General features: G+C 36.3%; 1 protein-coding gene across 1 annotated transcript in view; it reads left to right on the top strand.

Annotated features, from left to right (window-relative positions):
• Window positions 1–6,496, top strand: part of LOC129364136 (protein kinase C-binding protein NELL1-like) — a 201,828-nt gene extending 195,332 nt beyond the window's left edge. The window contains exons 18-20 of the mRNA XM_055036587.1: window positions 557–733; window positions 1,102–1,326; window positions 3,431–6,496. Of these exons, the coding sequence (XP_054892562.1) occupies window positions 557–733; window positions 1,102–1,326; window positions 3,431–3,481 (453 nt within the window). The 3' untranslated portion in view covers window positions 3,482–6,496. The remainder of the gene's footprint in view (window positions 1–556; window positions 734–1,101; window positions 1,327–3,430) is intronic.
• The last annotated feature ends 6,862 nt before the right edge of the window (window positions 6,497–13,358 follow it).

Here is a 13,358-nt window from a genome sequence, read left to right as displayed (position 1 = left end):
TACTTGTAACATTTTTTCCCATGTTATAAGTGAAATAATCTGCCAATGGAGCTTGTATGTTTTAGAGAGACTTGACTTTATTGATCCCTTGGGAAGACTCCCTCAGGAAATTATAGATATTAAAGATTTTTTTCTCACTTAAGACAAGATTCTATGTCTTGCTGATAAATTACTTTTTGATTAATTTTGTCTTAATTCAAGTGTACTAAAATATTTGCAATAGAAACTAGACAAACAATATTTAGTAAGATTGTGTGTTTTTGCAGTGTAGCAATTCTTGGGACTTTTGTTATTAATTTGTGGATTTGTCCCTGTTTGCATTCAGATGCAGTTCTTTTCAATTTGTTTTAAGAATCTCAGTTATTTTCATTGAACTGTTGTCATTTATTTATATTCTGATTTGAGTTGCAGTCTTTAGATGCTGTTTTTCTCTTTCCAGTTTTATTTTTAAAAATCCTTTCCAATTGCTTAAGAAGAAGTATCTGATTTTACTCGTGTTTGCCTTATTGAGGCTTGTGTTCATTTGCTAGTTCTTACTGTAACCTGTAATGCACAGGACGGACAGACGTTCTGCAGGAGGAAACCCTGTGACTGTGCAGACCCAGATGAGGATCTGTTTTGCTGTCCCAGCTGTGACAACCGGCCCAGCAGTCAGTGTCTGGACCAGAGTGGGCGAACACTGTACCGCAGTGGAGCGTCTTGGATGTACGGTTGCCAGCAGTGTCGCTGCATGGTGTGTACACATGAGCAACACACATAAAATCAAAAGAAATTCACACAAATTCAGAAAAATTGTGGGGGGGTTTTCAATAGTATTACAGCAGTTTCTGATATTAAATTCCTTAATATGGAATTATAGCTTAATTAGATCAAACAATGATACAGAACCTTCTTATCAATATGAAATTCAAAGCTGAAACATCTAATGCGCTGCTCAGCTGTGTGTGCAGGCTGAGATAATTACCACATTTCTAATTTGAAAAGTGACAACACATTAGTGGATCTCTAATTTTATCTGCAGAAAACTGTGCATGAAGCATGAAGCAAAATTTCTGAATTCTCTTGCCTTTTTGTTTTTATTTTTGGCCTGTGTCTCTGCAGGAGGGGGAGGTCGACTGCTGGCCTTTAATCTGTCCCGTATTAATGTGCGAGTACACGGCAGTGGCAGAGGGTGAGTGTTGCCCGCGCTGCGTCACAGACCCCTGCTTGGCTGACAACCTGTCGTACGACATTCGGCAGACGTGCACAGACCCCACAGGTGTCACTCGCCTCAGCGGGGACACATGGCATATGCCCAAGTCGCCCTGCACTACCTGCAAGTGTAAGGTAGGTCAAAGCATCGATAATCACCAAGCGACTCCTTTTGAAATTCAACTCCACAGTGTGCTTTAAACAATAGTTTATTATGACTCAGAACACATTTTTTCCAAGCATGCTAACATAGTTGCACCAGAAAGTTGACCAAAAATATGTAAACTTTATATTTTTTGTAATATATTCCATCCTTAGCAAGATATAAAGATTTTTGTTCCAGGTTTTGATTTGAAAAAAAAAAATAAGCTGCTGTTTTGTACAACTCATTGATTTCTGAATTCACTACAACTGAAGTGGAAAATCAAAAGTAAACATGATCTGCTGAGCCAAAATAATGCAAGATCTGCATTGGGAAATCGGACAGGTTGTAGTAAACCATAATTACCCTTTGAATTGAACTCATTATCTCAGCAATTCCCTTTACTTCTCTAAAGCAGTTTTCAACTGTTTTCGATGTGAAGGTAACAATTAGTCCATCGTTCACTCGAAAACTTCCGAGAACTTGTAAAATGGCTTTCATTAAACCACTGATTAAAAGGGAATACAATAGATTGTGTCATCTCTAACTACCAGCCAATTGACAAGTTTCCCCTGCAAGCAAGAGTTTGTGACAACACTGCATTTAACATTTCCCACAGTGCTGCCAGAAAAAAGCAGCAAATGATGTCAAACTTAACACTTACTGAAGAAAGTTTTCTGTGCTTCATTGTTTTGGACAAAATAGAAAGAAAAGTAACAGAACAAAAGCATTTGGAAAAAGGTATTAAATGTTGCCATCTTAATTGCTTAAAATGCCATATTATAAAAGTGATTTGAACCAACCTACATACCAAAACATTATTTTTCCTTATGAGGCAGACTAAACCCCATGTATGATTTCATCTTTAACTGCTTCTTTCTCCCACTTTATCTGTTTTCTTTTAGTTGCACACAGCAACTTGAGAAAGAGTGTAGTTTTTGTGCATATCCTTCTACAATGTGATCTTATATAAATCGAATCAAAACCTCTGGGGCTAAAGCAGCTCATTTAGGGATGTTTCAACACCATTCACACTACCTCCCACTTTACAGCTGCTTGCCAACTTGGATGTTTCCAGTTCAGAGATAGCATTTTGTATTCTGTATTTAATTTTTTTTCTTTTTCTTTTTAACAACACCTGCCTGTAATTAAAAAAAAAACAACATCCCAAGTAATTCAGTAAATGGCAACAGAACTTTCTGCTGCATTCATGTTTTTTTGAGAATCCTATGACTATTATGACCTGTATCAGAGAATTTACGCCAACATCTTTGGTATCAGCAGCTGTTGTGCAGACAGATCAGGGTCACACTGTGAACCTGGTCTATATAAGGACCTCTGCTGCTGAGTAAGTCCATATGCTTGATTGATGTTGTTAGAGACATAGTTTGCCTTAGCTTTGTCTGACCTGACATAAAGGTTTCTGTAATGACACAGTGGCAGGTCATGCACTCCATTACTCAATAACATCTTATAGAAATTGTATAATATATGGTTCAAAATTTGAAGCTCAGCTAAAAGATGTTAACCCTTGAAACAGTTTTCAGATATACGAATCCTTTCTTGATAGTTGTAATGAAATCCGTTCTTAGCACACATCATAGCTGATGAACTGCATTATTCTTTAAATAAAGCTGATTAAAAATTCACAGGATCTAAAATAAACTCCCAAAAGAACGAACGGAAAACAAGACTTGTCAACAATATATCTATTTAAAAGATGTTAGCCATAAAGCTTTTATGACCTATGATTTTGTATTTCTCTCAGTTGTGCATAAGTTTAATAATGTCACTGACAAAATGACAGTCAGACATTTAGTTCTCCATTTATAAAACTCTGTTGAGTTAGGATGTTCAATCCCTGGAGTTACTCTCTCCATATTGCAACTTATTATTGGGTAAAAATGTATGTGTGGCATGTTGAAATACATTATAAATAAATTCTGGTTGCTTAAACGAGCTTTTCTAAAATCCAAAGTCTTAGCAGTCTTAACAACCGTGGCTCAGCCTCTGGACTTTACAATCAACATGTATAATGTACAGCTGTCTGCATTATTTAATGCTCCCTCTGTTGTCTTGTCATGCTCTGTTGTTCAGAACGGGAACGTTTGCTGCTCGGTGGATCTCGACTGCCTTCAGAACAACTGAAACTCATTCCTCCTCTTCTTCTCACTATGGGACTGTCACACGGCCTCCTCCATCAGACAACCTTCCCACTGGATCCATAAGACAGACTTGCGCACAAACATGTGCATGACAGTGAGTGCACAGGAAGCACACACTGGGCAGACTTTGGGTGTCGAAGCGGCGTCCTTTTGCCGCAACTCTGACTGCAAGCGAGTGTGTGAGACTCAAGAGAAGATCTGAGGTCATCGTCACACTAAGTGTTGTATATGTGTCTTTGTGTTTTTTTTTTTTTATCCCTTAATGTCTCAAGAAGATGTGTACAAACTCTAACAAAGGTGGTCACATTTCGGTGCTTCATACATCTGTACTTCTTAAATATTGGCTCACTCTGGATCGGTCATCTAAAGAAGATATCAAAAAATGCGTTTCTTTGGCAGCAAAAAAAGAAAATGGGTTCATTACTGTTTTGTCTCTTTGAAAGAGCTGGTAGTTTTAATAAAACCACAGAATGTGAAGAATTTAACCTTTAACTAATGTGATGTGAAATCAGTTTCCAGTCCAACATCAAGTTGCTCTTGTTGGTGATTTTTCAAATTTGATAAAGGATATTTGCTCCCGTTTTATGCATAGAAAGTAACATTTTTGTTAACATTTAATTAAAAAAAAATTAAAAATCAGAATGTGGTAATAAAAGCTTCATCGTAATTATGATTTGCTGTCTTGTCATTTTATCATAAAAGTGACCACAACTTGTTTGTCATATATTTAATTTGATGTCGTACCTTTCTCCTTGCTTTGCAGCTTCACTTGACTGTATGAAAATAAACTCATTAATAAAAGAGTACAATATCTTAATGTTTATAAAGCTGGATATTACCAACATACGTTTTTGTTGTAAGTCTGCAGGTTTTTCGATGAAAGTGGAAACACTTCCTTGGTGATTTTTGGTCTATTGATGATAGAGTTCTGCTTCCTTTATAGGTTAGAAAAATACCAAACACAGAATAAACCACATCCTTTGCAGTTTCCAGCCTCTGAACCAGGGCATATTTTTAAAATGATTTCTTCTGCATCACTGTCATCTCTCTAATGATGATGATGACCAGATCCTAACATTTATCAACAGCACTCACGTTATCAATGCTGTGTGATGTGTCACTACCACTTCTTGCAGGTCAGAACAAACACCAGCCCAAGCTGTTTATTAAATCAGTGCATCTTAATGATGGGCTGGACTTCTGCTGCATCTCCCAGGGCTCTGCATCCTCAGTACCATATGCCACAAAGAAAAGCAGAGGGACATAAAAAGTGGAAAAAAAAAAGAAAGCTGGTGAGGGGGATAAGGGGGATAATTAAAGCCATGTCACGCAGCCCTGGATTTGAGTATGCCAAGAGGTCACCAAGTGTTGAATCTGTTTACAGACAGCCAGGCTTAATAAGGCGGTACAGTCCTGTGATTTCACTGCTACAGTTCTGACACCTCCATGCTTTCCTGCTTCACTTCTGTGCTTCAAAGCCACTCTCCAATGTCTTTGTGGAGAGTAAATGTTCTGGTTGCAGTCTAATCAATTGCAGACCACCAGAGATTCAAATACAAACATTGACTACAGATGAATTTCTCACTTTTCAAGTTTTTATTTGTACAAAAGTTAATTTGCATTATCTTAATTGTTACATGGATTTGGATCATATTTTGAATTTACTGTTGAGCTACTTTGTGTTGACCTACCACATAAAATAGTGGCAAACTTTGAAGTTTGTGATTGTAGTATGAAAACATATGGAAAAGTTTAACAGGTGTGAATAGTTTGACAAGGTACTGTAGATGAAGATGCATTTTACTGAGAGTTGCTTGCACAAATCAACTTCATTGGCTTCTGCTAATTGTCTGTAGTTACCGAAAAATAACTGTTGTTCTGCAATTCAACCACTATTCAAGCCATGCTTGTTTTGTTTTCCAGTATGCCTTTTTGGATATCACCAGCATGTGTGTCTCTTCCCACTATTTCATAACGCAATTCACGATGTAAAGAGGAAACTGTTTGTTGTGCAGAAAGCACAAACACGCACACAAGGTAATGCAGTTAATGTGAACGCTGTCTATATTAGTTAAAAGCAGAAATTTGTACAAAAACTGAATAAGATTTCAAGATTTCTCTGTTGACTGATTTGATATAAAATGACTGCTGTACTACACCTATTTGTAAGTCTGTGTGTAAATGTTTTACATACTGACAAAATACAAAAAATATTTTTGTGTTCATAGACAAATTGTGTCAGTTTAAGTTTATTGATTTTTCTTTTGGTGTACAAGTTCAGTTTTGCTGTAAATACTGTGTAAATGGACGGGGACTGTAAAAAAAATGATTATGTGAATAATTCTCACTACCACAGCTTCTTAGGATCTGAGTGTTGTAAGTTAAATAAGAGAGAAGCAACATTTCTATTGTTTTTACTATTTATTTTTATATTCTTGCCTTAACCCTTTTTCGTATTCATTAGTTTGTCTTTTTCACTGTTTTAGGATTTAATTGTCTGAATGTGTATATACAAATACTTCATTAAAACTCAACAGAAATATACTTTTGACATAATGAACATGAACATGCAGTTTTTTCAGGCATCTTTTCCAGCTATTAGGAAGATGACATGGACTTTTCCTTGAATCAGTCTTTGTCTCCTCCCCCCCAACATATTTATGTGTTCACTTGAACCACAAAATTGAATTGTATACATATGTAAAAAAAGACCTCTTTGCTTGTTTTACTTGATATTAAGAAATCAACAACGTGTTACTGCTTTTTTTTATTTATTTATTCATTTTTAAAGAAAGCAGTTCCAACTCTTCTAGCAATTGATGTGCTGTTTTTCATAGAAGACCGCCATAAAGAAATCTACAGGTTTGGTCATTGCCAGATCAGAGTGCCCAATGTAGTTTTACTCAAAGGGTTAAGTGTCATTTAAAGACTGTGTTGTGAAAAGAATTTGCTGTGAATTAATTCTCCTGTTAATAAATACTTAAGTTGCTTACTTTAACCCTCTGTGTGCATTTAGTTTGATAACATTGGTAGCACCTCCTACTCCAGCTTACTGTCAAGATACCAACAAAATAATAATTGTTTACTTAACTAAATCTCATAATTTAGTAATAGTATGTTATTAAAATTAGAAGAAAATGGTTGGTAAAAACCTTGTAAAAGGAAAAAAATTATTTTTAGTAAAAACATACTAGGTAATATGTAAAACTCTGATAGTTTAACAGATTTTACTGTGAAATGAAATATTTAGTAGAGAGGTATCAATTCATGTTTTCACCAAAATTATTAGAATACAATCACCTGACAGCTTATAATAAAATGTGTTAATGTAAAATAGCAATATTTGAGCAGCACTAGGTGTATCTTTTTCTTGTTTATACCCATTTTTTCTTGCAGGCCTTTTGAAAAATAACCAAAAATGGAATTAAGTCCCTTCACTTATTTTTTTCTCTACATTTTTCTCCACTTACCTACTTCTGCATATTTTTGCCATTTCAACCATTCAGTTTTACCTTATTTTAATCATTAAGGTCATTCTGACTACATACAGTATTTTGGTATTAATTTGCGGTTTATAAAATATTCAGCTTTTTGTGAGCATCTTGGGCCCCATAAAAATGAATGGAACATCCCATAAGACCAGAAAAATACTGCTAAAATCTTTAAGCTTTGCTTTTCTAAGCAGCTCACAGGTAATTGCTTCCACATATTTTAAGCTAGAAACATAATTCAAACTTTAGTCTTACAATTCAACTATGTTTGTGTATTTCAGATTTTTTATATCTAACAGATTTTATAAAACCCTTCTTCAGGTTTTGCTCACATTATGCAACGTCTTTAGAAAAAAACAGGCCCAGTAGCTCTCAAGGTTCCCATTGTAACACTACTTCTAACCCTCTTCACAGTCCCTCCCTCCCATCCTTCATTAAACCTTCCATCCAAACCTCTTTCCTCCCAGTCCATATTCTTTCCTATTCTATTTTTAAGCTTTCTTTCAAACCTCTTTCCAACACTCTTCCCAACCCTAAATCCAACACTCCTTCCAACACTTCTCCTAACGCTTCTTCCAATGCTTCATCCAACCCTTCTTCTTGACCTCATTTAAACTTACCTGCAAACTTCTTTCCAACACTCCTTCCAACTTTGAATCCTACCTTCCTCCCTCCCTCTACTGCTATTTCTAATACAACAGATATGAGCTCACCTTTCTCATCGATAGCCTTCCTTTATCAGGTTGTTTAGCCATTTGAGTCACTGGTTCTGGTGAGATTGTGCTATCCACAACAGATTTATACATGTCATGCAACATCTTGCTGCAAAACATTGGAGCTTCTTTAAAAAAGTTTGAAGAAGCTTCATTACTGCATCCCCAATCTCTTTGTACTCATTTTTTGGACCGTCTCTGATACACCCTAAGACTGCACAATCATCCTTGTGTTTCTGAAAATGATGGGAGTTTGTTTTGTACTGGAAGTCAGAAGCATGCAGAGTGTAAAAGAACGCATGACTCTTCATTCTGAAACTGTGCTCTGTTTGTCAGGTACTGACACTCATTGAGTTTTGGGACAAATCAAATGAGGCTGAATTCTTTTAATAATATCGACATAGATAACAGCGGATTTGAAGAAGCAGGTTCATGATATTATATTAAACTCAAACTCTACAGCACTAAGCAAACTGCAGGGGTCCTGATATGCATTTTAAAAAAAATTAAAAAATTAACAATTACTCAATTTTTATCATTTCATACACTGTTTAATGGAAGCATAATATTCACACGCTTTAACTATGTGGTCCTAAACATGTCTCAATAGATTTCTTGAAAATTCCCAATAGATACAATGCTATACAAAGTGCATAGAAGCCTGTGCTTGTTCAAGGATAAGATTGTTATTTTGATGTTTTTTGGGGGGAAAGATTTCTCATGAGCAGCTCTATGAACGTTTCTCAAGTGTGTGAGAAAGACTGAAAGTGAAGCAGTGTGGTCTGATTTATACTTTTTTGCATAACTAAAATCAATAAATCTATAATGTCTAGACAGAAACCACCAGTTTATCAAAAGAGAGTTTAAGCATGGTAAAGAATGGCAAAAAAGATTCGGTGGTCTTTCAAGACGAAGTAAATTCTAACAGAAAACCAACCATAGCTCGGCACCTCTGCGTGTGTTAACCAATTCAGCATTTCATTTGCTCCAAGAATAAAGTGATGCCGCATCATGTTCATATGACGAAGATTTATTGATATATATTTGAACCAGAAGGTTAAATAAGCTTTAAAAAGATAAACAACCTTTGTGTCTGAATGTCTGAAGCCAGAGTTATGATTATCCAAACTGTTTTTTCTTCCTAAATGAAATAATATATTTGCAACTTCTGTTTTCAATTGTATGTTTGATTTATACAATAACTGGCATCCATTAAAATACTATTTGAAAACTGAAGTATCGCCATAAAAAAGAAAGCTCAACGGAAGCAATTTCAAACTGAAAATGATATACTTCTACTTAGTGAAACATACAAAGAATTTGGAAACACTGACATAAGAATATACTGTTGCAACTTTATTGTAATCGCATTTCATGTCAAACATGTCTGTTCTTTTTCTTTATGTTGTTTAGGTATTCACAGCACTTACATACAGTAATAGTTTTATCACACCAATCCATCTGTTGTATTTTTTAACCTGATTTAATGCATAAAAATAGTTCAATATGCTTCATAACGTTTCAGTTTTCTCTGCAGTAACAATGAACTTTGAAGGTATTAAAGTGTCACAAAGGTTTCCTTTTTAATGAGAGAAACCGCTAAATATCAACAATCAGTTGCAGCAGCAGTAACACTCAGGAGAATACAAACTTTTTAATACAAAACAAGAATTAATATGTTATCTGTCCCAGTGGGTCTTCGTGCGCATCTGTTTGTCACAGATCAGAGGGAATATCTTCATCATAAATGATAAAGTGAGTTGTCTCTGTGGGGGAAATATGTTTTGTTAGCAGCACTGGGGAAGGGTTCTGTCAATTAACCTGCTGTCAGTCAACTGTGGAGCTGGTGCTCTTTCCTCAACATTCTGTCATGGTCATGGTGAGCAGTGGCAGCTGTACCCTTGTGCTCTCTGTCCGTCACAACCTGAGCTCCGCTTGGCCGTGAGTGGCTCCCCCCAACGGTGTTTACCATTCATGGGCTGGAACCTTGGAAGCAACCACTGAGGTGATGGAGTGACTCCCTCAGCAACAATTCTCATCTACTGTATGCATCCAGGGAAGGGAATACAACAGCCACTTTACTTGCATGACCTTATGATGGGAAATTGATTTTTCTATATGAACTTTAATCTAACTTTAAATCAAATGTATTATGCTTTCTGATTTGCTTCTGAATAGAGCATCAACAGAACATTGGTCGCAATCATCGCCTCCTCCTGCAACAAGCTTTGCTTTGCATTGTAAACCAGGGCAGCCGCATTGTAATGCCAAATCCAATACAACAACAAGGATTAAGTTGCTTCGATGGCTATTGACATCCTGTCCAATCAATCCAAGTATAATTTTAGATCTCATGTGGGCTAGGGACAAGTTGAGACATCATGCCACAACTGACCCAGGGGTCCCATAAAGAAGGGACATGGAGCAGGTGCGGGTACTCCTTTCCTTCATTTTCTTGTGCAAGATCTTAAGATGGTAACATCGATAATCATCGTACTAATTAGCCTGTTTACCTGTTTATGAAAAATGTCCCAAAGAAATGAAAAGAAGGACACCGTTCTGCAAGCAATCAAATGGTCATAACTGAAAGAAAGCAGCATTAATGCTTATCATCTTTTGCTGGTACAAGCTGAACCAGCAAACAAAGTGTCTTCATCAGTCTGTTACTCTGTGCTTGGCAGAGTTTCTGTCTTTCTCATGGGCAGATTTATATCTAGATCACATCAGCAGAGGTGGAATTCAACATTTACCTTTTAATCTAACCACTGCTATAAATACCCATTTGTATTATAATCAAAAAAAGAGAAAAATGGTAATTAAGTTGTAGGAGATGTGATGAAAATACACTGGGGTTTTTTTACAGACTGGTGAACACACACACAGGCATGTTTGAACATGTTTCACAGCTCTTTTTCATTTCTTGTGTAAAAATAACTTTAAAGTGCGTAGACAAGGTAATAAGATATAACACCAGCTGTCAAGACATCACGTGCAAACACCTGCAGTGGAATTTAAAACCCTAGTTTTAGATTTGTTTTTCTGATCATTACAAAAATAAACCAATTCTAAAATGGATTTTTGCAACAGAAGTTGAAACTACCAAGTGTTAATAAACAGCAAAGGTTGTGAAGTGGGGACCTGGAGGGTGCTGCAGCACATCCTAATGGATACCAGAGAGAATGTGTGTGCTCTCATTTTACTTTGCATCATTACCAATGTCACTTAGAATTGACTGAGCATACAATCTTTGTGTAATGTTGCCAAAAGTCATAGATTCAAGGTATTTTGAACTGTCGGAGCAACGTTTAATCATGAGTGCAACGAGAGAGGCGCACATGAGTGACTAATAACTGGTGAATATGGTTCTGTGAAACTTTTGATCATGTGACTTTAACTGATTATCATATATTTTTTGCAGCCATGTAGCAAGAAAAATGTATGCACTCAGCTGAGAGCTTCAAAACTATGTTTGAAGCAAAAATCAAAATGTAGCCGACATTCAACATATTCACATTTACTTTGAAGTTTTTTTTAGTTCTTTTAAGGATACTAATAATCATGATCAAAGTGTTTATGACTAAGTATCAGTGGTTCTCAAACTTTTAAGCCGAGTTCTGCTTAAAGTCTCTGTCTAACAAACAACGGCCAGGTCCTGGACTTCTCCTCTTTCAAAAGGAAGTACTTTTTGCTCAAATAAAAACGTGAAGGGAATAATCTTCTACTGCGCTGTCTCGCATTTGGTGGCAGCTTGATAGATGTGTGCAAGAACCTGCCAATGCCAGCAGAGCTCCGGCAGGTGGCTGAGCCGTGTTGGAGAGAGTTCTGGAAATCAGTGGATCCAAGCCAGCAGGGCTCCGCCAGACAAAGTGTCTGCAGCCAGGTGCTGTTGCTTCAGCATGTCACCATGGGTGCTGATTTGTTGGATTGTAACATTCAAAGATTATTAGTACCACAAAAAATGTAAACATGAAATATTACACAAAATGGAGGCCAATGTTTACTTCTTGTAGGGTGTTTTTACACCTGATAGTTTGGTAGACTGGATCAGGGACCAAAATTGCAACATTTTGTCAAATGAACCAAACCCTTTGAAAGGAAATTAAACAAAAACCTCTGAAAAAGACAACTTCTTTTGTCATAAAAAGTTAAAAAAGAGAAAAAAACGGAGTGACACTGTAGTAGTGCAAGCATTTGTTTTGCCTGTGTTTACCCAGAATACAATGTGCTAAAGTCTGTTTCTTTTGTGAAACGCATCAGAGTTCGATTGAATGTTCGATCCTTCCCAAATGAACCGGACCTTCCATGCAAATGAACCAGAGTTTGGTTTAAGTGAACTGATGTGAATACACCCTTACAGACTTAACGCAAAAAGTGGTAAGAATCAACTTAATATTAGGTATTACTGATATGCTTTATGAAAGCAACACTTTTCTGCATTGAGAAATTGTAGATATTTCCACCTTTAGACTGACAAAAAATAATTTTTAAATAGAAGGAAAAAGGGTTAACAAGTCACAGATGTAGTGCAGAACTAAGCATTTAGCTGTGATAGATGTGACATCTTTTACTCTTTTGCTGACTTAGATGATTTACTAGCACTTACTGTCGGTTAGACATCAAAACAATTTGAGTGATAAATTCCCAATTTAAAAAGCTTCCTATTTATATATTCACAGCACACAGGCCACTTAGACATCAGCACTTAGTTGGAACTTAGTATCTGTCTATTTGACGAATGCAAGTCTCTTTGCCTTTTATCTCCAGTTTGGTCTACATCTTCCGAGTAAAATACACAACCAGTGTCTTTCTGCCAGCTCTTCCTCAATCTTTTGTTTGTGTGCATCATGTCTAGTTTTTAAACTAGCACATTCAACCTCACCACACGCAGAAAAGTCACACAAGAACAAAAGTTCAACAACCTTTGAATAACTGATTATACCTGAAGATATTCTTGGTAATGTAGTAAATCAATAAAGCTGTCACAATGTAGTGAATCATTACCATTGATTCACTACATTGGTAATGTAGTGAATCAATAAAGTTGTCACAACAGTCATCATATGTTGTGATGACTGCAGCCATTCATCACAACATAACCTTTGAAATACTTCAAATACCACATATAAAACTCAAGGTTTTTCAGCAAAGGATTTCTTTAAAGAAATTTTATCTTTTGAGTAATCTATAGTTTGAGGAGACAATAATATCTGAGACTTGACCGTTAGAGTAGTTTCAGAATGTCATGTCTGGCTAGAAACAATTTGACAGCATAAACCAATTAAACCGTCAACCGCCAGTGGCCACCATGACCTTCACAGACACGCTCTGACCAGTGGCGTTAATTTTCTGTCACAGTTTATTACGCAGTAACATTCATCATTTAGGCAAATAGATTTAATCTGTAGGGGACATATAGTTCAAGCACACAGCCTTTCACAATCACTAGACTTTTTTATTGAAAAGAAAAAAAAATAGCGAGACAGGCGTTTTGTTCTCAAAAGAACCTTGAAGAATGTTGAAGCATAAAATTTGCTTGAACTTTCCCAAATGAACCGGACCTTCTAGATCACACTGTGATTGATCTAACCCAATCATAGTGTGTGGGATTGCAATACTTGTAGTTGTCTTGGGGCCGAAGACTTCTCAGAATACACAG

This window comes from Poeciliopsis prolifica, unplaced genomic scaffold (assembly GCF_027474105.1).
Source record: "Poeciliopsis prolifica strain line A6 unplaced genomic scaffold, Auburn_PproV2 SCAFFOLD011, whole genome shotgun sequence".
In the NCBI taxonomy this organism is placed as follows: domain Eukaryota; kingdom Metazoa; phylum Chordata; class Actinopteri; order Cyprinodontiformes; family Poeciliidae; genus Poeciliopsis; species Poeciliopsis prolifica.
The sequence above is the reverse complement of the archived record's forward strand: the minus strand, read 5'-3'. Positions and strand labels throughout refer to the sequence as shown.